We start from the raw sequence: 23,528 nt of genomic DNA, 5'->3' as shown, positions 1-23,528 counted from the left end.
CAGAAAATCAGCAAGCTTTTTCTTTTTTCAGCATATGAACCAAATGTTTTGCATTCCAGAGAGCACTGCTCTGCTGTAGGCCTGTCTGTTAACAAATGGCAGGGCTGGTTGGCAATGGATTTGACACTGACTTCTCAGAAATGTAAAAAATACAAAAAAAACCAAAAACCCTGAACTGTACACCTCAACTCTGCTGCTGTTATTCTGTTGAGGTATTTTGGACAATTTCTGCTATGGTATTTGCTCTCTCATCTGTAACCAATAGTGGACCTAAAAACACCACAGATGTAATTACTCAGGAATTTTCTCACTTACATGTGTGGTATGCATCCTTATTTTAAGGACTGCTTTGTAGCGGAGACAAATGACCGGGACGGAACCAGCTATGTCGCCCATACAAACAAGTCAAGAGACAAATACATGGCTGTACGTGTGAGGAGCAGGTACACAAGGTAGACTTTTTGCATGACACAATAACACCAAATAGCAGATGGGATCCTTAATTATATTTATGGAATGTTTTACTTCATGCAAATAGAGGCAAAACAACAAGTTAAAAAAAAATGATAAGTTTACTGTTATTCATAATATTTCTAAAGACGATGTATAGTGTGGGGAAAGCACTATGGTGCAGTGTTTGGCACTAGTGGCTCACAGAAGAAAGGTTCTGGTCATGTCAGGTCTTTGCTGTACCCAAAATCAGCCTTGGACATGCAACTCTACTGATAAGTGAATGAAATCAGTGGATGTGAATTATTATGCATTATCTGCACAAGGAAGTTCATCATTGAGCAGTATTTGATAAATGAATATGGTCAATGTGCAGCTAATGCACACAGCATATACATCTAGTCTGTGTAGTCTGTGAAGTATAAAACGAAATTAAAAACAGAGAGACATATATATATATATATATATATATATATATATATATATATATATATATATATATATATATATATATATATATATATATATATATATATATATATATATATATATATATATATATATATATATATATATGCCACCACTGATTTTGGTTATTCTTTAATATTTTAGACCTCAGGGTGTACTGTTTGCATAAATAATAATTTAATAATACATAATAATATATCAAATAATATACTAAAATTTGTAACTGTTTGATTGTTTATAATGTAGGCCTTTAAATTATTTACAAAGGATTTGGATCACCCTATTGGACACCTTTGGTCTACTGGAAGGGTTAGCCTTTTCCTTTTTTGTTTTCTTTAGGTCACGAGCAGTTGTCCAAGCATTTCACTACATATCGTACTGTGTATGACTGTGTACGTGACAAATAAAATTTGAATTTGAATTTGAATTTGAATTTGGAACAAAACGTTAAGTGCAGCCATGTGACCTTTTACCACGTAAAAGAACGGAAAGAAACAAATGATTCTGGCTTTTCAATGTTAAATAGCGTTTAGTAGTAAGTGTTGATGAATTACTGTAAAAGTCGAAGAGGCACATTGTAATAATAATGCTTGACACACATGACAACTGGCTCCCCCTATGGATTAAGGCGAACATAGCCGATTGCTGAGTTTCCTCTCGTGTGGGGACTTAAGACTTTATATGCACCGTCAGTAAACTGCAAATATGTATGTGTTTGATTAGTATTTAATTTATTTTTGTGGAACATCATTAGTACCGTGCTTCTAATGCTCTTGATTACATTTTGATTATTCCATTTTTTTAAAGATCTCAACTACATTGTTCACTTAAAAGTCATGAGTGAGAGGGTGAAGGAAATAAATGCCTTGGCCTGTGATTTTCTTTTTTTCCTTTTTAATGTTATTTAATATCTGTCTTAAAGAGCCACACCTTAAATCTTGCCTTGCTTTTCAGCAAAACCCCAGCATATTTCTCTGATGTCTTGAAGGAATAACGGAGTAGACGCAATTCAGCAGCACACCACAAGCTATTCGGGGGTGTGACTACGGTCATTGGGGTCTATATATTGAGATGTTTTGTCCGCTGTCTTTATGTGAATGGGAGAGAAGCTGCCCAGTGAAAAGTCCCCACGGCAGGACAGCGCACCTCCTCACTTCATTCGCTCTCAGACACAGCACCATGGATTCCTGTTTTCGCGCACTTTGCATGACTTTTGTCCTGGCAACGTTCACCTGGAGGTCAGGTGCGTTCGGACCTGTTATCAGATGCGAACCATGTGATCTTGCTGCACGGCTTCTGTGCAAACCTTTACCCAAGGACTGCTCGGAGAAGGTCCGCGAACCGGGCTGCGGCTGCTGCATGACTTGCGCGCTGAGTTTCGGCCAGCCGTGCGGCGTGTACACCGGGAGATGTGGCTCCGGCCTGATTTGTCAACATCAACCCGGTGAAACGAAACCTCTGCAGGCTCTGCTGGAGGGACGGGGTATTTGTGCAAACGCTACTAACAAGCGACAAACTACCAGACCAACAGTGCCAGTCAATGAGCTACCAGGTAATTCATCAGCGTGAGTGTTTATGCCTCAAAGTGCGCTCTTTTAGACACCTTACGTATCACTGGTTAATGACCACAATTTCGGTAGTTGCAGAAGAACTGGTAAATCTTTGCCAGTGGTCGTCGGGCAATGTAAGAATTACCAGATGTTGTATAAAAAGAGAAAACTTTTTTTCTTTTAGCAATAAAAATCCAGCTAATATGTGAAAACACTTTGATGTGTTTAAAACGTCTTTACATCAGAGGAACGAAGGTGGTGGATAAGGCTTTAAGCAGTGCGCACTGGAGAGATTTCGATTGTGGAAAGAAGTGCCTCTTTGTGCCGCAGAGGGAAGACTTGAACCCTCCCTGAATTCATTGTAAAGAATTCAGGTCAGATAAATGTTAAAGCCTAGCCTGCATCTTCAAGGTTGCATGGTTTCTAGTTTGTACTTTTGAATGAAATCAAATTAAAAAAACAAAAAAGGTGGGCTTTTTATTTTTTATTTTTTACTGGAAGTCAAGGTTTTCTAAAGTTTTTCAGAAGATGCTTTTAAAGCACACAATACCCATGTCCCTCCCCTGAACCCTAGCCTGTTGAAAAAATGTGAAATTAACACTCTGCTATGTTTGTTTATAAACACATTTTTATTTTCACAATTTTTTAGCAGAGAATGCTGATACTCAGGATGAAGAGCGCAATTCCACTGATTCGGGTGTTCAGACCACTACATACAGCACCCACAGACCTATTGGACCATTTAAGCCTCCACTTCACCCTTTCATCCCCCCAGACATCCTGAGACGGGAACAACAGAGAAGAACCCAGGTCTTTAAAACGGGGGAGCTACTGGGACCACTCGTCACAGATCAACAAAACTCTCTAGAGACCAAGCGGGAGCCTGAGTATGTAAGTACCACAACCAATATTTTTTCTGTCTTCAGAGCACACTGGAGGAATGTTTTTCTCTTCTTCCTCTGTGCTTTGGTGTTTTTTTCCCCCTGCGGGTGATGAAATGCTTTGGGTAGCGGTGCTGACGTTTGGCAGAGATTGTGAGCCAGTAGAATGGCATGGCAGCAAGCGGGTGCCATAGCCCTGCGGCTGACCTGGGTCAGGCGGTTGTTTGGCCACAAGGCGTCCGCGTGCCGGCTATACTGAGAGCCAGCGAATGATGGATTGGCTTATGTGAGTGCCTGTTGGGAAGCCCTGCTGCTATTTTGATCTTCTCTTTGGCCCGAGAAGTGAGCACACTGTAGTAATGGGCTTTGACTGGCTGTTCTGATTAGTGACTTGAGTACTTGGACTTGAGGACAAGCCTTTTGACTCTGTCTTTGAGCTGTTTGAATTCACTTTAGCCCCCCCAGTCTTTGTGTAAGACTTCTAAGCAGCTTTGGCAAACTGCTAAACCTTCACAAGCCAGATGAATTCATTCCTCATCTGCCACCTCTTTCATATTGCAGCCACCATTGTTTAGGTATTACAGCAAGGCAGCGTGAGTCAGCTTTATTAAAGTGTTAATTCACCAAAACATTAATGTCAAAAACCCACTGCCAAATGGCATTGCTAATGAGGAAGTATAAACGCTTTATTCGCTTTTTATCTGTCTTCAAAATGAAACTATAGAATTTCTGATGTTAAAGGAAGGTACTAAAAACTGGTGATGTCTTCCCTCATTCACAGGGTCCCTGCCGAAGAGAGATTGAGAGCATTCTCAGCAACCTCAAGATCTCCAACATTCTCAACCCCCGAGGTTTCCGCATACCAAACTGTGATAAGAAGGGCTTCTATAAGAAAAAGCAGGTGAGAAAAAGTATACCTAATAATTTGATATTTGAGTGTTTTAGTAGTGCAGTGGTTCTCAAGCTTTTTCTGGCAGGCCTCAGTACAAAAGCCAAAAGAATGCTTGCACCCCACACCCTACAGTGTTTATCGACATTTAACAATCTAAAAGAATTCAAGATGAATTTTACTTTAAAAAAAATGTCAGTGCAGTTTCATCAGCAAACACATCACAGTCAGTCTTCTTAGTTTCTCCTAGTTGTTTGTGCCCATCACCAGTGGCTCATTGCCCCCCTAGTGGGACCTGCCCAGCAGTTTGAGAATCATTGGCTTAGTGCATCCTTATTCAGTGGACACGAAGGGCTGTGCATTATTTCACGATCTGCTTAATGCAAACTTGGTTACGGAATCAAAATGCTGTAAAAAGGAAATCAGCATTTGCGGAGTACATTCATAATGATTACAAGACGAATGACTCAAACTTAAGGTCTCCTGCAGCCCAATTACAGATTTGTTGCTGTCCTCATGTATTCATTGGTAGTTATTAGAGCCTCATCATTGCACCACCACACCAGTGAGGTATACCCTAGCCACTGGCTCTGGAAACTGGAACCACAGGGACCAAACCCCAGCGGGGTTGACGGCAGGGACGATGGCCATTTAACGGAAACCCTCCCAGGGAGACAGACGTCAAGGTGGCCGCCGGCACCCCATGTGCTTGCCCCATAATTGCTGGACTTTTGAGAGGCAGACACAGAAATAGAGCCGAAGCCATCCCAACGCTCACATGGTTCACCCACGATCGGGTTGTAATAAATGAGTGGTTCTGACGCATTCATATGGAGGCACTTAGGGCTCCCGCACCACTGCATCACAGAGGCAGCTTCCCCTATTACATAGCAGTCCCTCCCGCTTAATAGAAGTGTTCTTATTGACCTGCAATCATCTCATAACCAGCCTTACAACGCCAGGCTCATTGTCTTTGTTTATGCAGAACGGACCTTCTGCACCGCGCTAAGCCTTTAGGCACTGAAGGAGTGGCAGAGATGTTGTGGTGTTCAGTTGAATTTGAACACTCGGATGACTCTAAGGGAAAACAGCTCTTGTTACAATGATTATTAACAGTAAATGCCTCTTAGAGGGAACATAACAAACTACCCAATAATGATTTTGGTGTTGAAGAAGATGCATTTATAAAAATAAATAAATAAATTGATTAATGTATTTGTTTCCCCAATAGACAGCCTGCGTTTTTTTGTTTTTTTTTAACTTGCCGCCAAAATTTATGGTTCACTAAGAATTTTTCATTCATCATGATAAAGACTGTTTATGAAACTCTCCACCTAAGATCAGACCTCACTGAGTAAGGATGTCTCCCCGCGTGACCAGTCTCTTCTGTGCAGCAGCAAGTGTTGCTTTAGCCCTTGAAATGAATGGCTATATGTTTAACTAGAGTGGAGGTTGACCTTTAGTAAAATTGGCAGTAAAATAACAGCCCTTGGGTAGCTCCACAGACTCTGTAAGTCATTTGTAGTAGGCCTACCCATAATTTGGAGCTGTGGGGTATAATCAGCAACAGATGATTCGTACTGGCCACCAGCTTCTGAAAATAGATCTTGGTTCACAGTTGTTCACAAACGGGACTAAGCAAATATTTTACCAGGTTTCTGTTTACCTTAAAGGTCTCTATATGTGTGTGTAACAGGAGGTAGACCATAAAAGCAGCTCAAAATACCACAGCGTGTTGGATAGCAAAGGCTCAGCACAATCTGACCATTAATGACTCTTAACTATGCTTTTCTGCTTCATTGACTAAAGTGGCCTGTTATCCATAATGCTTCATATTCAACCGGATTTGTACATTCAGCTTTCCCACCTCCCCCCACCGGTCTTCCCTCGCTTCACCTTGTTCTCTCCTTCACTTTCAGTGCCGTCCTTCCAAAGGCAGAAAGCGAGGCTACTGTTGGTGTGTGGACAAATATGGGCAGCCTCTGCCAGGTCTTGATAGGAGGGAGCGAGGAGATACCCAGTACTACAACTCTGACAGCCAATAGGAGCAGAGCAGGATGGGAGGGAGGGAGGCTGAGATTGAACGGCAAGAACTGTAAACAAATGAAGAAACCGAGGATATTGGAAGAGAGGTCAAGAGATGGCTCAGCCGATATATGGATGTTTGCTATTTCTAACTGTTGCCTGTGGGACCTTTTTCTGAGGCACAGCGCAGAGCGCAGCAGAAGAGTACCGGGCAGAAAAAGCCTGTAGCCTCTGTACATGGATGGATTCTTCATAACCTGTTTGTCTCAGATTCAACCCGGACACCTTTTGGAATAATGTTACACCTAAAGAAACTATCTCAGAGGCCTTATTCTGATTTTAAAGCACAAAGACATGTCACAAGCAGTGATAAGAGAGCTCTTCATTTACGCACAATTAAATGGCATTGCATATGTGTAAATGCTTGTGATTTGTAATCATTATTTGTATGCTTGTGATTTGTTATAAAGCCATTGTGTTTTGTCTTGACAATGTATGTATATTTGAATAAGTAAGCATGCAGTGATTTAAGTATGAACTCCTATTTGTATGAATTCCATTATTCCGGTTGCTTCCTGCTCCAAGTAGGGAGTTGGTTGGGACCGTGCAGCTCAGACAACACAGCGCATAGAAAGTTATTTTTTACTCTGGGTCTCACGCCACGGAAAAAGAGATTTTGTTTCATGATCTGTACTGTGTGTGCGTGTGTGGGTTTTTTTGTTTGTTTGTTTGTTTTGTTGTCGCTTTGCATAAGCTGAATATAAGAGATAAGGGGTCCTTACAGTTATCTCCAGTCTCTGTGTAGCCAGTGATATTTTTTTAGCACTTGTCTTGGATTAAGTGGTCAGTTTAAATATGCTGTTTGCATGTACAATGCAACCCTCAGAAGTCTATTTTTACTTAATAAAGGCAGTATAAAGTTACCCAAGTATTGTTGTTTTTAATGTTTTGTAGATAGACACAAAACAAAACTCCTTTGTGATAAAATAAGATTTTATTAAGATGCACATCCACAGAATTAGAGTATATACAACAAACCCAATAATGGAAAAAGCAGCATTCCAGGGCAATTAGCATTCAGTTGAAACTGGATCTACTGCACATAGCTACAACAACAAACAAATCTTTAAACACAAGTGAATGATAATAAATACTAGAGTAGGTAGTCAGATAAAGAAAAGGTCAAATAAAGTCCCTAATGTGAGAAGATGTAGCTGAGAAGAGGTCTCAGAAATCCTCTGCTCAAACTGTGGACCTGCAGAGACCAGCAGAGGTAGACGAATGATGAACAACCCATCCCAAACCTCAGCGTGGCTTGGAAGAGCACTGATATGTTTGTGCTAGGCCACCATGCACATACTTGTGGCACTTTAAGCATTTCACCCAATACCCATTGAGGAAACGCCAATGGAGATACATTCAGACAATGTCAACAGAATGAATGAATGAGCTGCTGTGTTGTTTGCTGCCGTGCACAGCTCTAGTTATGAATGAATTAAACAAAAATTTATCCTGAAGTCTCTCAAATGGGCTTGGCACCGTAATGGACCTGTGGTTTTGAGCAATGGAGTTATTTAGTCAGAAACACAAATGTATACAGTGTCGCCCTATATTTACAACTGAAAAAAATAAAACAGGCAAACATATAAAAGATCTAAAAATGACAAATGGTTAATGCTTGTAAGAATATACAGGCAGCGAATAAATAAGTTGATCATACATACACCACGTAAATAAGATGGGAGGAAATTTCCTCCACTCAAATAAGTTTTCACAGTTTCATTTTTGCAAAGGAGAGCCGGCTCATCAGGCGGCTGACCTCCTGTTGCTGTTAATGTGTGTGCCTTTGTGTGTGTGAAAGTTGGTTTTTGAGTGACAACAGAGTCCATCCTTCAGTGAGTAACTTCTTGATGGCACTCTGAGTCACCGACCAAGTCGCTCGATCCTAGGAGCCTCTTCCCATTCCAAGACGAGACGCACCAGCAGCGAGCGGGTGGTCCAACGAGAGATGACTCGCACTGAAAAGGAAATAAAAATGGCATCTCTCACAAATAAATCACTCATTATTTTATAATAAATCCCTTTTGGGAGTCAAAATTCATTTTGTTATGGTGAAATTTCTGAAAAAACAAACAAAAAGTTAAATTCTCACCTGCTTGGCCTTGTAGAAGCCATGCTTATCACAGTTGGGAAGGTAGAAAGTTGTGAACTTCTCTCCTAACCTCTGCTGAGAGGTGGCTATCGTGTCCAGTGCTTCGTGCAGTTCAGTGTGACATGGACCCTGTGTAGGAAGAGAAACAATGAGAGCTACAGTCTCCTAAACACAAATGCACCAGCAAATTATCTACACCCCCTCAGAGCCATCTACTCCCTCTTGTGGAAAGAGAGATGAATTACTTTGAATAACCAGTTAGTCGGATTGTTTATTTTTCCCCTCACCTGTTGCACCAGTTTGTTGCGTATGGCATTGACCTTAGCCTTGAGACTCTCCTGGCCTTCAGCAAAATCTTGGTGATCAAAGGGAAGGTTAAGTCCCAGAATGTGCTGCAACGAGCCATGGTCAGGGACTCCTCCATCTTCCTCTGTAGAATTTTTAGAAAACAGAGAGCATACATGGCACATGAAATGGAATGGGGTTGCACTAAAGATGTAATTTCAATGCTGTGAACTTTTTTTAATTAATGAATATCAATATGAGCACATATGAAACAGCCAGGCTACCTTGGCGGAGGTCTACAGTGCAGATTCCTTGTCCTCTGGTCAGAGCGTGCAGTGGTCTTGCTTCACCAGGCCTGGGAGTGCAGCGGAGACCCTCAGCACAGTGGGCTGTGTGAACTCCACAGGAAGCCCCCTCCTCGAGCGCACAGGCCATGCAGCAGCCACAGCCTGGCTCCCTTAACACCTGCTTGCAGTCTGCTGGGATGGCGGGGCAGTCGTTCAGCTTCTGTTGAGTACAGGGGGCACAGCGGATGGGCTCTGGCCCCACCACCGGAGATGACCTCACTACGGACAAGACAACCAGAGCCGCCGCTGCCACAAACGTCAGCTTCTCGCTTAATCCAAACATTTCCTTCTGATGAAATTCTTTAGCTTTTTAGACGTTGTTTAAAACTGTCAGTTTCTTCTAACAAGTCTTCTCTGAACTGGCAGTATTTATATGAAAGCTTTGGCCTCCAGAAGGGTTAATAATTGACTCAGCACAGATATAAAATATTTTTCACAAAGCTGCTGTAAAAGGTGGATGACCCCGCTTGCCTTGCGTAGTTTGAGGTCATTTGTCAATATTGACGCTGGAATGCACATCAAAACAACTTTTGACGTGCATTAGTCATCTTTCTTTAACTTTAGAGTTATGAAAACAACTGAACAGTGCTGCTGAAATTCAGTACAATGATGAATAGTGAATAACGTCTTTAAGAGAGAGCATCACGTGATCCAAGGAGCTCTAGGCTTTGCTACAATGGCTTGTTAATGTTAAAAACTGTCTTATGGGTGTTGTCAAAACTTTATCTTGTGAAGTAATTCTGACAGGTTAGGTGCTGACACTGTTTTGACAGAAAAAAGTCCTATTTGTCCTTTTAGTCTTGTTGGTGAAGGTTCCTCTTATCACACATGCAAACAAACAAGGTCCTCCACCTTGTTTATCGACCTGTGTGATAACCCAGTCTGCCTTGCATAACCCAGAAATGGTGAAACGACACATTTATCTGGGAAAAGATGGCAGTAAATGGCCGTTTCCTTGCTGTAATATTTGTCATAAATACCTAAGTCAAATGCCACATACCTTTAGTCATACGATGTGTGACACAAATTTCAATAGGCAGTGATCCCGTGCTTTTCATTCACTGAAGAACTTGCTTTTACCCTGCAAACTTTTAATTGCTTTTTTTAATTTAATAATTATTCACCATGGAAACAGATACAGTCATCAGGACCAATTACTAAAAACACAGGTCTTAATAACAAAACTATGTGTACAGTCCCGGGATAAAAATATGAAGTTAAAGAGATAAAATGCTGATGAATGTGAGGATATGGGCACAATGAGAAATAACAAAAATGAGCACATTGTGTGTGTACATTTTGCATTTAATAGGAAAGTAAAATATGTTGTCTTTGAATATCTTAAAATTTTTTTAATCTTAACTAGAGAAAAATATGCTTTTAAATGAAACCTTTATACCTTTAAATTGCTAGAAATGTGTACACCCAGCAGTATATAAAAGAAGTCTGCATTAGCGCCTCTTTAAAGTACTGCAGACTATGCGTGAATCGCACACATTTTACTAATTTAATAACATAATCATGATGTAAGAAAAGGACCACGGCGTTACTACGTTTGCATATGCATGAACTGAAACTTTAATATGTATTTTAATGCAGATTTACTTTAGCTTACATAGGTTGGGTGAAAACACTTTCTTTTCATAAAAAATAGAAAAATAAATTTTATTGATTTATTTTGAGTCAACTCTGACTGACGGTACACTAAAGTGCACCAGCCATGTTGCTCCCACACAGCAGGGGAGGGGTCAGCTTTGACGTTGCTATGCTTGCTGAAGAGAGCTTTGGTTCGTCGTGTTACATTCTTCACTGGCATCCAAATCTAGTAACTTAAGAAACGGTAAACGGGTTCAGCTTGAACCTAACAGCAGCAAGTGCTGGTTGAAAAAGGGATTGATACACAAAATAAAAATACAGCGAAGACAGTAGCGGGATAGAAGCACAAATACCAAACTGAAGATAACACAATGACACAATTAACTCTTGCACAAAATATACACATCATGTTCTCTCTAAGCATTGAACTCTTGTGTAATGAAACCAGCTATCGTGCCTTTTGTTTATTCACGTATAACAACAAACGACATGGACTTCACTCTCTTGTCAGTGGCTTCCTTAAATAAGGCACATTAGGCAGAATTTGTTCAACGTTCAGTTTGTCACGAATGAGGTCCCAGGTTGGTGTGTCCCAAATGTTTCACGTTCACCTCACGAGATGTCACTCAATCACTAGCTGATGAGTTGTTGCCTCTTCGATGCTGACCATCAGATCCGCTAGCCAGGGGGGAAACGGTTCCTCCTTTGAAATATGTTAGAGGGCATTAGTGGAAAAGAGATTTAATTAAGGTCCATATTTTTTTTTAAGTCAAGACAGCTTTGCTTAAAATTATACTCACAGCTATTAAATTCTTCTTAGAGCGTTCCCTTGGCTTCGGGACTGGCTGTTTAGATCTTCTCGGTTTCTGCCACTTAATCTTGGAGGCCTTGAAGCAAAAATAAACTAGTCTTTTTTTCAGATTTTTAAAAATTATTATTATTTATTTAAATAGAAGCAAATAGTAAATACTCAGTAACACCTACCTTTATTTTCACCTTACTGCTATTGGATCTCCTTACATTTGTAAATTTCGGCTGTCCTGGTGTTGTAGCTTCACCACGTAGATGAAAAGAAAGCGTGCTCACATCAGACACGGAAAAGCTCTCGGTTCCTTCGTGTGGATGGTTTGAAAACTGGCTCAGGGAACGAGACAGCCTCCCAGGTCTCAGAACCCTCAGTTGAGCAGCATCGTCATCTTTATCGCTCTCATCTTCTGCCAGCGCATCCTCTTCCTCCACACCTACTTGAAATGGAAAATCGCCCTCATTTCCTTCTCCTGTTCTGTTCCCTTCAGTTTCATTCTCAAGCTCTGACTCTTCCTGGATGGGCTCCAGACCAGGTCTCTGTTCCATCAAAAAGCCTATTTACTCATGACATTTACCATTTTTATCATTTGATTTACTTTATTCAAAGAATAGTGATAACAGATTAGGCTTACATTTGGCTGTTGAATGTCCATTTAGCTGGATGGCTGAGCTTTTTGGAACCAGAGTAAAGATACTGCAGTCTCTGGTGTGAGTGTGGCCTCCTTGTCATCAGTTGATTATTGAAATCAGGTGCAGAGGCTTAACATTTTTCACAGATGTTTTGACAGGTCATTGCAGGTGCATGAGAAAATTACTTGCATTGCCTAATTTTACAATATACATGCAAAATAAAGCAATGCAGCTTAAAGTCACTCAGCTTATTGTGACTATTATTGTGACAGCAATGTTAATTTTGCACCATTTTGCACCATTTACCATTTACGGGGCGATCGTGGCTCAAGAGTTGGAAGTTCGCCGTGTAATCGCCTTGTAATAGGAAGATTGCTGGTTCGAGCCCTGGCTTGGACAGCCTCGGTCGTTGTGTCCTTGGGCAAGACACTTTACCCGTTGCCTACTGGTGGTGGTCAGAGGGCCCGGTGGCGCCAGTATCCGGCAGCCTCGCCTCTGTCCGTGCGCCCCAGGGTGGCTGTGGCTACAATGTAGCTTGCCATCACCAGTGTGTGAATGTGTGTGTGAATGGGTGGATGACAGGATATGTAAAGTGCTTTGGGGTCCTTAGGGACTAGTAAAGCGCTATATAAATACAGGCCATTTACCATTTAAAAATTAATTAATTCCAATTGGCTAAAAAAAGAAACTAATAAGCATTCTTGAGGTTAGTATAGCAAATGCCTTAGTCTAACATCGTATCAAATGACTTCCAATTACTTAGTCTGATTAGTGAATACTTTCAGGTATATATCAGTTGTAAACTTATAGCATCAGTGAAATCATTAACTTCAGACTTTTCCATCATGTCACATATTAATAGGTATCAAAGCAAAAAAGGTCATATATCAATATGTTACAGCATTGTTCAGGAATGAAGATTTTGATCTATGTATTAAAATATCAATAAATAAAATAATAATTCTGTGTTGTGTATATAACCCAGGATGTGGAGTTATTGGTTAAGGTCCAATAGACTTAACCACAGTAATTTAATAAATATACAGGCAGAAGGCAGACAGTGTGCAAGATTTCCATTTGGTTGCCAACACATCAAAGATTAAATTTGTCTGACTATCATGGATTTCTGCATCTCTATAGACTACTGATGAGGAGAGAATGAATGCATATAAACTGTGGTCAAAATTCATTTTGAAGTAGAAATGTGTTACAAATGCTCTTTTTTTTCTTAATACAGACTAGCAAATTGTATTTTCTTTGTTCACAGAAAAATGTTCACATAAATCATTAATTTATGGGTATATATATATATATATATATATATATATATATATATATATAATCAAGTTACATTTTCTTGTTTGTGACATATGCTATTTGTCTTTATGTAATTCCAACCATTCAGGAGTGCAACAACCAAATTACTCATTTCAATCCCCTTTGGCCCTGATGACACCATGACGAGACTTGCTCCTTAACTATTATTTGCAGTAGTTTCCCTTTACTGTTTGAGCTCGACTTCAATTAGAGTGAAGGTGACATGAACTTAAAAGCTCAATGATATCACCCCTTTTAGTAAATGAAGAACTTCATCAAGGTAAATCAACATAAAACTACATAAACGAAGCATTGTTTCCTCTCTCCAAGCCCATAAAAGAGCTAAATAGGTGAGCAAATGAAGTGTTTGTTGACTTAACTGTTACACTGAGTGAACCTTAAACAAACTTTACATCAGTACCAGGAAAACAGTTTTGGCCCCTGCCCCGTGTTTGACACATGATGACATCCATCTAGCCGTGGGCTGTCAAAGTACATTGACCGACATGATAAACATGTTATTGTCTTAAATAGTTTCCTGTTGAGAAAGAAAACTTTTACAGCGAAAGTGATTAAATAATGTCTGAGAAAATAAAAATAAAAAAGGTGATCTTTCACATTTGTAGCCAAAACTCAAGAAACTACTTTCTTTATCATAGCGATACTGATGATATTTTATACACCAATATTGTCTTTATTACAAAATATTCAATAACCCAACTTTACACTGTACAAGATACAACATAGTTTACAACTTTTGACTATTTACAAAAAGTATGATCTGCATATCAAAGTGAATATATCTAAAAAGGCAAGTTGCAATCACTGTAAGCTTATTGAGTAAGGCAAGAACTTGAAACGTGATGTATTTACACTTTTGCAGATCGAGTGAAAGTTCTATGTGCTGATAAAGATACAGGCTATAAAGATAATCTGAAGCGCATCATGTTTCTGCCAGTATATCTGAGAGATGTGCTAAAGCTAAAATTTCTCGAGGAAAACTCAAAAATGTAGCTGCTAGATAACAAAAAGCAATAGTACAGTAATGTGTATGCCTGAAAGACGACAGCAGCGAGACACTGCAGGAAATCTTCTGTGGCCTCAAGGAAATGTTTGAAAGTACTTACAGCATTTGAAATGTTTAGGCTAAAGGAGTTAGTCATGCATTTGTGGAAGTCATGTGCTTATAGTATATGCTCTCTTCTGTGTGGATGAATGCCATTCTTAACTCCTTTAGATATCTGTATGTAAGGATGCGTGGGCCCTCTGTGTGATGTTCTACAATACTCCATCGCTGGTCCCATTTTGGCATAAACTAGCATCCATAGAACCACAAATCCAACTCAGTATGACTTCTGTTTAGGTTTGTTAACCTTTGTCTTTTCCTCGTATTATCTTTTTGCCTCCTCATCAACAAAGCTGCCCCTATCTGTGTATTATGTGTACATGCCATATTGCACTACAATACAAAAGAATGTCATGTATTAAGGAAAACTGATTTTGTCTTTCCAGGGTTTAAAACACACCTTTGTCTTCTACCAGTGATCGAGCATGTGGTAAACATCTACTGCAACTTTCTCTCTCATCTTTGTTGAGGCAATATAAGTATCGCTAGTGATCTATGGAAAGCTCGGTACTTTGGTTTTCTTTCAACAGGAGTATCATTACTATGGCTGTCAACTTTTAAAAAGTCATGCACTATTAATTGTAAATATGTATCATAAAAAGCATATTTCACCCAGTGAGCTCCAAGTAAAAAAAAGAAAAAGAAAAGAGACTGTTTTGTGCTGTTTTGTTACAATTCAGAATTGACCACACATGCATACGCACACTCACAAGTACACACTTGCATGCTTACATACACCAAAAAGAAACAACACCATTTTACGCTAAATAACGCAATGAATCCTTGGCATAATAAGAAAGACAGTGCAAAAGCAATAGCATGATCAGTCTCTTTCTGGATATCAACGCACATATCCCCCGAACACGGAATATGTACAACATAGTAAAAAATAAATATGCTCATTATACCTGGATCTGATGGAACCCAACAAAACCACACATCTAATCATCTGTTACAGAGATGTTAAAAGAGGATTTGAGATTCCGGGTACCCGTCTCTGCACTCTGCATTTTGTCTCTGAAAAGTGGCAAGCAGTTAAAAATCCCTAAAGCAAGTATGATTATCCATACAATGACTTCATATTTCTGGAAGTTCACATCCTGAATGGGTGTATCCTGGGTTGTGCCAGTACAGACTAGACGCTTCTAGTCCTCCAACCAGGTTTTCTTGCTTTATTTAAGATGAATATATTTTCTTTCTTCCTACACTGACACGTCTGCAGCAGCTGCCACCGTCTCAATTTCAATCTCTGTCACCTCTACAGCCCTCTCTTCATCAACCTTACCCACTGCGGGCACACAGGATGAGGGTTGGCATGCGGCTTGGCTGTTGCTGCTGCTGTTGGCAGTGTTCATCTGCATGTTGCTACCCATGCCGGGATGAGCAGTGAGGCTGGCAGCAGAGGACACGCTGGCCAGATTGGTCGGGACGCTCGTCTTTCCACAGGAGTGGATCCGACGTGCCAGGCTGGCGGAACGCATCACCGAAGAAGTGGTTGCAGTGCCCACTCCCTGAACCTTCCCTTCCAGGAAGTAGGTCAGCATCTCACCTTTGCCTTTTACACTGACCTTGCCGCGGCAAACCAGGTCATAGTTGGTATTCAGTAGCCGATAAACCTCCTCAGTCACCTGGATAATAGAGGCATAGGAAATATAGATATTTGTTATTGTAAGTGTTGGTAGATGTGACAGCGGAGCTTGGCAAGCTGGTTACACTTGACTCCATCATATTTGTGGATCATTTGTAATTGAAAACAAGTACCTGTATTTTCCCAGGTACTCCAGTGCTGTCCATTCGACTGGCCACATTGACCGTGTTACCCCAGATATCGTACTGAGGTCGCCGTGCTCCAATCACCCCTGCAACCACTGGACCCACATTGATTCCTGTGCACAGACATAAAAACATTAAACTAAAACAGAGTCATTGAAAGTCAGTCACATTTAAATTGTCTTTGCCAGGGAACCAAAACAGTTCAATTTTATTTATATAGCATCAAATCGGACCCAACAGTCCAACAAGGTGGTTTATATTGTATGTCTACTTACCAACTCTCAGGACAAACTCGTTGTATGACTGATAATTGATTTCATCCAAAACATCAAACATTTCAATGGCGTAGTCTGCTATCGTGCTCAGATGGTCGTACACAGATTTCTTGTTCTACAGAGGGAAAGAGCACCAAGCAGTTAGTGTACATGTGAGAAAGGATCCTTCATATTCCCTTTAAAGACTAGGACAGAAGATAAACACATAAATAAAAAGGAAAATCCAAACCTTGGTCCCAATGGTGGGGACGAGTCCCACAGCTGCCATGTATGTGCTGCCAATGGTTTTGATTTTCTCTATGTCTTTGTAGCACTCCTTATCCATGAGCTGTGAAGCACACATTCAATAAACACCTGACACTACAAGGCAAAAACAATTCCAAATTTACAAAGTAAAGAAATAAAAAAATACTAAGACCTCGTCAAAGTCAGCAATGATCTCGTTCAGTAGCCTCAAGCATTCCACTCCCATGTTGTTGCCATCCAGCTCGATGTAGAAATCGTTGAAGTTCGGGATTGAGGCAAATAGGACGCCAACTTGTGCATAGGACTGATAGTACAGATCCTAAAGGAAAAGAAAAACAATACAGTAAAAAATATTCTTAGATGTGCTCATTAGTCATTTCTGGTTTCAGCCTTTTTATCTACCTGTTTGTCTGTCTGCCTGCCTGCCTGTCTATTATCGTGGCTCACCATGTTTCTTGGGTTTGACATTAAGAAGTGTTGAGCCACGTGTGCAGGCAGCAGATTGAAGAGGATCCTCCTGTTGTCCAGCTTTACTTTCTCCATTCCATCTCTTTCCTCCTCCGCCTGGCAGGAAAAGTAGCACACAAAATATCCAGATATAGCTGTGAGAACCAAAGCTTGCTTCATATTTCCACCACATGGTGTCACTAAAATGACTTGTGAGCATCAGACTGCTGTAAGCGTCAGAGTATGATTAATAGACTTGGGTACATTACATGACTAATCCTGCTAGTTAAAGGGTTAAATGGCTTAAATTCAGCTTCAACACTTCTATCCCCCTATGCAAAACGCTCAGTGCCAAATGAAACCGAGCCAGAAGAAGCTTCTTACTCTTTTTTTGTTGCCAAGAACAGACATCTGGCAGCCTATAAATATACAACCTCATTTCCAAAAGAAGTTGGGTTGCGTTGTAAAAAGTAAAAAAAACAAACCAAATAATTTTTTAAAAATCCAATTGCAATGATTCAATAATCATTTTAACGGAAGTTTTTTTTGTTGTGTTTGATCAAACATGCACACAAACATTTGTTTGCTCATTTTAAATGTGATCCCTGCAACACCTTTAAACAAAAACTAGAAAAGGTTTTTCAGAGTTTACTTTGGAAGCATGGTTGCACATCCTCCAGAAATGTATATCCATAGCCTTTTTTCATATGCACAGAGATATCATTGCACACTTCCTGACCTGTACAGCCCATAGGAAGTCCAGACGTAGTTTGAGGTCAAGTTGCCTGGAGTGGAGGGCAAGGGCACTGACAAAGAGCAACAGAGACAGGATGGGCTCATAGCCCCGGATGTGGAAGGACCCCCCACTGCGGAAGAGACCAATTGCACAAGTCAGCACTGGACCAGACCACACAGAAAACTACACAGGAGGGTTGAATGGACCCCCCACAGCGTCGGGAGTGATCACAAGTAGAGTTACTTCACAAAAGTATGAAAGCAAGGGCTTTTTTAGAAGGACATGGAAACAAAGCAAGCAAAAAAAACAAAACAAAACAACTTTATTGTGCTTATAACGTATTCTGAAATCATGGAATATTACTATTAACTTGTGCATGATTAAATCTAAAAGTTTTTTTTTTTTTCAAAACTAATCCTTACCTTGACCTGAACAAATTCAGAATAATCATTTTTTTCAGTTGCACATTTGGGATCTGAGCTCTAATAAAATTGGCATGGTCCCTCAGTACTGGGTTGAAATAGCTAACGTGGTCCCATCATGCAGCCCACATTGTCCTTTTAGGCTTCTGATTTGGAACTAATAAGCATGTGTGCTGCTTCAAAGGGTGGAAAATGAAAGAGTGTGTGGGCTGAAGACAAGCAACAACTCCTCCACACACATACATCTCAGCACATGTACTGTAAATGCTCTTCCAACTCTTGCCTATCTGTTTATTACACAGCCAGGCATTACCTCTGATACCCGACTGACGCACATAATGCATGATGCATAACAACTGTGCGAGATCTCTCACTTCATTGTTGTCATATAACTTCAGGGAAAGTCAGGAATGTGTCTGAGCTTTCTGAATACGTCGTGGCGTGAACCTCTCACCCTGCAGTCTTGCGAAAGCCGCTGAGCTCCAACACGGTGAGATACAGCACCCCCAGAAGAAGCATTAGCGCCATCTTTGGCATCCAGGAGACGCGCAAGAAAAGCGCCAGGGTAAGTGTGCCCACCACACATGAGAGAAAGGCGTAGCGGGCGCCGTCACAAGGAAGTTCTGCCATGGTGTGGTTGGCGCCGCTATCCACATCAATGATGATGATGGAACTGTTTGTATTGGCACTACCCCACAGCCAGGGCATGCAGCCCACCTGTCAAAAGCAAACACAGCGATGCAAAGTGAGAAATATTTCTGGAGAAAGGCTTAATGCTCATCTACATTCACGGTCTGCCTTGTCTGCACATTTCATTAAAGAAAAAACAAAACACATGAGTTGAACAGCACTGTACAGCTGGATAGTGTAAGCTGTTTAAATACATAGCATGACCGTAATTCAAACTTTGAATGCTTTCAGATTTATGTTATACATGACATATGTAAACACAGCAAAAATGTGATAATTAAATTATGATAACGCCACAATTTTAGCTTTATTAATTTCACAGTCAACTGCACATCATCTAAAGCAACACCTCTAAAATAATAATTAAACATATTTTTAAAATAAGCCCACTGGCACCGTTAAATCAGAGGGAACAGCAGCAGCTCAAAACACGGTGAGATTTTTCTTACTAGCTGGCTGGCCAGTCAGGTGGGTAGTTTGTGGCAGATGACACTTTTTTACTGTTGCATTTACACTTACCACACAGGCCTGGGCCACAGCGTAGATTAAGAGCACTATGAGAATACAGAGAGCAGTGCGAATCTGAATGGTCAGGCACCCTGGAAAACACTGACAGAAAAAAATATAGAGACTATTATATAAATACTGCCTAGAATACCTTGAATGCATTTAGACAACACCAATATAATCTGTCAGAGTGTTAATAACTATAAGTACAGCTTGAGGAAGAACAAATGTTATGATGGACAAGAATTTTTTGGGTTTGAGGAAAGAAAAAGAGAAAAAAGACAAGCATGTGAGAAGCTACAAAGCTTAAAAAAGCTTCTAAACTGGTCAAATTCTAGAAGAGCGATTTTAATTTAAATACAACACAGGGGCATAGATGTAACCTCAAAGCTAGTGGTTATTAAATTGTTCTTACATGGTTTCACAAAATACATTTATAATTTGTCTTTGGTCAGCAAAAACCTATACAGGAGAACATTTCCCTTGCCAGGTTTTCTAAACTGCAGATAACAGAAGGTAGATGCATCTGTGGTGTAGGTTAATGCTCTAATAAATGAAAAAAAAAAGACCTTCACTTCAATAGGATAAGGAAAGCATCTGTAGTTACCTGTATTCTAGTGATATGGAGGTACATGATACAAGCTACAAGGAAACAGATGCAGAAGACGAGAAGAACTAGCACCACTGTGCCCCTGAGAGAGAAAAAAGGAGAGAGGGGAATGATGGGGTTAGTAAGACAGACTTCGGTATGTTAAAGAGGCAGCTGGAGAGATAAAATAATGGGAAGGAAAAAAAAAAAAAAAAGAAAGACAAAGAAGGGACCCACAGAAGCATTTTTGGTACATACTGTGGTATGATGAGAAGATAGACAAGGCCAAACAAAGCAGCTAGGATCAGGGAGAGGACCACTGCGCTGGTGAAGTACTCATCAGGCACCTGGTGGTACTGCACAATGGCAAAACCCAAAAAGAGCGAGTAACCAAACAATAAAATGTGGAATTGTAACATGATTGAGCAACATCTCAGTGCAGTTTCTCAAATCCCTCACCCTGTGCTCACGCTCAGAGCATTTATACATGAGCGTGAGGAAGTTGAGGTCTGCCGTGTCAGACTCGGTCTGACGGGCTTCAATCAGCCGACCGATGTAGCGGTTGACCCGTGTTCTGGGGCTGCTCTGGATCACATTAGCCTGGTTAGCGTTGGAGCGGTTCCTCATTTTCTGTGGAGCCGTTCGCATGGCCCTCCGCTGGTGGAAAACAAAATGAAAAGAAATCTCCACTCACTTTACAATGCAGAGCTTAAACAACAATAGTTTGGTGAATACAGCACCCTGTATTCTCTGCAATGCCTGAGTATTATCATATTAGGAACAAGGGTGAATAAGAGTCAACAATAAACACAGGCAGCTGATTATACTTTCAAATTAGGACATTGCCTTCACACTTAACTTCATTACTGAAAGCACCCTGCTGTGTCCTCGGCAGCCAAAGTGAGCAGCTTAGCAAACACCTTGGGTATGTGTGTGTGTACGTGTAGGTGTGTTTGTTCATGTAAGTTAGCATGCTATCTGAACACAGCACAGTAGGTGATCAGAGCATGATCAAGGATCACCGGTGTTCACGAGCTCGTGACATGACATGGATGTGCTCAGCTCACGGATGTCACTGATTTCTTCTGCTTCGTTTCCTGTGCCACTGTCTCCTTTCTTTGTCTCTTCTCTAAGTGTATCCACTTGCTTACTTCTTATTTTCAACTTCAGTTTTTTTGTAATACCATCTTCTTACCTCACCTTGCTCTTACTCACTCATCGTATGTATATTCATTCTTTATTTTTTCATATTTATTTCCTTATTTTCTTACCTGCTTCCATATATTCACTTCTGTTTATATCCCCTTCACCAGTCCAGTCTTTATATCTGGCCCATTTTCACTCCCCCCATTTCTTTTTGCATTCCCCACTCTCTTGTTTTGGTTTATTTATAAGGCAGAAACACAGTGGCCTGCAGATCCTGACGTCTCCTTATGTTCTATATTGTGCTCAGTGCAGCACGGGACACATCATGTAACCGTGTCTGCTGCACCAGCTATCCTATTCATTCATCTCTCGTCCCTCATATTGCTTGCATTCGTGTCTTGAATGCATACATCTTTTCACTGAGCACTAGTGTGTGTGGCCTGAATTTGAATTTACCATTCAGTGGAAGGTTTACTACAACTAAACCGCCCATGACAAAGGCCATAAGCTTTTACTGTTTTGTGTATTATGCTAATCTGCTTGTTGTCTCCGATGGGAGGATGCTGTGATTACCGTTAATGGGGAGACATATAATCATGCAGTGTGAGGTAAAGATTATTTGAACATCTTAAAAAGGCCAACATCTTAAAAACTGAAACTTCCATAAATTTCTAGGAAAAAAGCCACTTGTAAAATATGTTACACACAAACCAACATTATTGTACCTTTAAGTTTATATATAAATTCTACACACCTTACTAACAGGAAAATATATACAACAGACACACAAACACACACACACACGGACCCAGGAAACTCCTTGTTTAAGCAGTAGGTGCAAAAATTTACAGACATATAAGGTTAAATAACACAACACTTCTTCTAACAGTTAGCCATATTAACCCTCTCAAGGCAGGCGTTGCAGAGTTGCAACAGTTAAAAGCTAACAACCTGATTACCCCACATACATATTTTATGAGTGTTTTTTACTCAGAAGTACCACTGCAGGTATTCTTTTGTGCATTAGCAACAAAAACTTAATTTGAGCCTGAAAGGGTTAACAGGCTCATTGACATTTCTGCCAAGACCAACATACTGACTGGATAGGGACCTTTAAAAAAGGACGCTCCATTACCCCTTTTCCTATGACACAGAACACACAAGCCTAATTTTTTCACCAGGTTTTCACTCAGTGTTGCGTCTATTCGGAAATCACAGTAAGCACAAACACAGAAACGTCAACACAGACACTGAGAGTTTATACCTTATCACCGTCCTCGCAGTTCATGACATTGGAGAAGGGAATCTCAGCCTTGAACATCTTCCTGCAGTGCATAAGCTGCACTAGTAAGTAGCACACAGTTTTGAACTTCATCTTTTTGGCGGGCTTTATATCCGAAAGAATCAATCCTGGGAATATCTGCCACCAGATAAGAAATGGGAACAAGTATTTAGTCATGATATCCCATACAGTAATATATATTATGTAAGGGTCTATAATTCATGCACAGGCACTATGGACTTGACACATGCATCCAGTCATTATTATCATGCTCATGCTCAACAATGCAGTTAAAATAAGGTACATCAGTCCTTTGGTGACTCTGATGCCCTCGTTTCTCTTTCAGTAAACTGTTGAAGAACGTGTGTTTAAGCACCATTTGAAACAACAAAAATATGTCATCATCAACACATAAAGCTGAAAATAGAGACAAATGGCAAATTGAGGGGAAAATGCAACATAGCATTTCTTAGTAAGGCCATTTGTCCACCAGCTTCAGATCACTGGAAATCTACTGGAAACACAGAAATTCATTCTTCCAAAAGCTATTGGAAGGTGATGACAGTGACAAGCCTTTTCTGACAAATCAGTCCAAAATTGCTGATAAATATTCAACAAGGTTGAGAGCTGGTGGTGCCAATTATTTTCATACTCATCAAACCACTCAGTGACACCCAATGGATGGGGGCACTCTAATTGTGGGAGAGATCGCGCTTATTTAGATACAAAATGATTTAATATATATTATAAGTGATTGCTAAAAACTATTTGAACCTTCCTTGTAAGGGCACAAGAATAACCAAACCATGCCAGCAAAATGCCCCCAGCAACATTATGAGCATTATGAAACTACTTCAAACCTTAATTGTTGGGGTCAAGGGTTGAGCTTTTC

General features: G+C 40.4%; 3 protein-coding genes across 5 annotated transcripts in view; 1 reads left to right on the top strand and 2 right to left on the bottom strand.

The window, feature by feature from the left end:
- The first annotated feature begins 2,025 nt into the window (after positions 1 to 2,025).
- On the top strand, positions 2,026 to 7,168 carry LOC113010495 (insulin-like growth factor-binding protein 3). 2 transcript variants are annotated; one of them, XM_026149575.1, is made up of 4 exons: positions 2,026 to 2,470; positions 3,244 to 3,359; positions 4,131 to 4,250; positions 6,158 to 7,168. In XM_026149575.1, the coding sequence occupies exons 1-4, from the start codon at positions 2,098 to 2,100 to the stop codon at positions 6,281 to 6,283; spliced, it is 735 nt and encodes a 244-aa protein (XP_026005360.1). In that variant the 5' UTR covers positions 2,026 to 2,097; the 3' UTR covers positions 6,284 to 7,168. The 2 variants fall into 2 exon arrangements, with proteins under 2 accessions (XP_026005360.1, XP_026005359.1); XM_026149574.1 differs by having other exon boundaries at positions 3,118 to 3,359.
- A 919-nt stretch (positions 7,169 to 8,087) lies between these two features.
- On the bottom strand, positions 8,088 to 9,405 carry LOC113011229 (insulin-like growth factor-binding protein 1). Its single transcript, XM_026150668.1, has 4 exons — positions 8,985 to 9,405; positions 8,703 to 8,845; positions 8,416 to 8,544; positions 8,088 to 8,281 (listed from the first exon to the last, which is right to left on the bottom strand). Exons 1-4 carry the CDS (start codon positions 9,328 to 9,330, stop codon positions 8,156 to 8,158), a joined length of 744 nt encoding a protein of 247 aa, XP_026006453.1. The 5' UTR covers positions 9,331 to 9,405; the 3' UTR covers positions 8,088 to 8,155.
- A 4,063-nt stretch (positions 9,406 to 13,468) lies between these two features.
- The window catches only part of LOC113010472 (adenylate cyclase type 1-like), a 40,434-nt gene continuing 30,374 nt past the window's right edge, over positions 13,469 to 23,528 (bottom strand). The window contains exons 8-20 of one of the 2 annotated variants that reach the window (XM_026149532.1): positions 22,619 to 22,774; positions 20,668 to 20,865; positions 20,467 to 20,564; positions 20,227 to 20,311; positions 19,632 to 19,721; positions 18,877 to 19,139; positions 18,004 to 18,130; positions 17,220 to 17,381; positions 16,990 to 17,136; positions 16,801 to 16,899; positions 16,572 to 16,686; positions 16,285 to 16,409; positions 13,469 to 16,151 (exon numbers count right to left, since the gene is read on the bottom strand). In XM_026149532.1, coding sequence (XP_026005317.1) covers positions 15,726 to 16,151; positions 16,285 to 16,409; positions 16,572 to 16,686; positions 16,801 to 16,899; positions 16,990 to 17,136; positions 17,220 to 17,381; positions 18,004 to 18,130; positions 18,877 to 19,139; positions 19,632 to 19,721; positions 20,227 to 20,311; positions 20,467 to 20,564; positions 20,668 to 20,865; positions 22,619 to 22,774 — 2,091 coding nt within the window. In that variant the 3' untranslated portion in view covers positions 13,469 to 15,725. The remainder of the gene's footprint in view (positions 16,152 to 16,284; positions 16,410 to 16,571; positions 16,687 to 16,800; positions 16,900 to 16,989; positions 17,137 to 17,219; positions 17,382 to 18,003; positions 18,131 to 18,876; positions 19,140 to 19,631; positions 19,722 to 20,226; positions 20,312 to 20,466; positions 20,565 to 20,667; positions 20,866 to 22,618; positions 22,775 to 23,528) is intronic. The other variant, XM_026149534.1, reaches the window with a different exon arrangement.

This window comes from Astatotilapia calliptera, chromosome 18, assembly GCF_900246225.1.
Source record: "Astatotilapia calliptera chromosome 18, fAstCal1.2, whole genome shotgun sequence".
Lineage (NCBI taxonomy): Eukaryota > Metazoa > Chordata > Actinopteri > Cichliformes > Cichlidae > Astatotilapia > Astatotilapia calliptera.
The sequence above is the reverse complement of the archived record's forward strand: the minus strand, read 5'-3'. Positions and strand labels throughout refer to the sequence as shown.

Excerpts from the sequence above, each read along its gene's own strand:
- LOC113010495 (XM_026149574.1), top strand. The coding sequence starts at position 2,098 with ATGGATTCCTGTTTTCGCGCACTTTGCATGACTTTTGTCCTGGCAACG. Across the intron at positions 2,471-3,117 it reads GCCAGTCAATGAGCTACCAG|CAGAGAATGCTGATACTCAG; the intron begins GTAATTCATCAG and ends ACAATTTTTTAG. Across the intron at positions 4,251-6,157 it reads GCTTCTATAAGAAAAAGCAG|TGCCGTCCTTCCAAAGGCAG; the intron begins GTGAGAAAAAGT and ends CTTCACTTTCAG.
- LOC113011229 (XM_026150668.1), bottom strand. The coding sequence starts at position 9,330 with ATGTTTGGATTAAGCGAGAAGCTGACGTTTGTGGCAGCGGCGGCTCTG. Across the intron at positions 8,545-8,702 it reads GCAACAAACTGGTGCAACAG|GGTCCATGTCACACTGAACT; the intron begins GTGAGGGGAAAA and ends CTTCCTACACAG. Across the intron at positions 8,282-8,415 it reads GCTTCTACAAGGCCAAGCAG|TGCGAGTCATCTCTCGTTGG; the intron begins GTGAGAATTTAA and ends TTTCCTTTTCAG.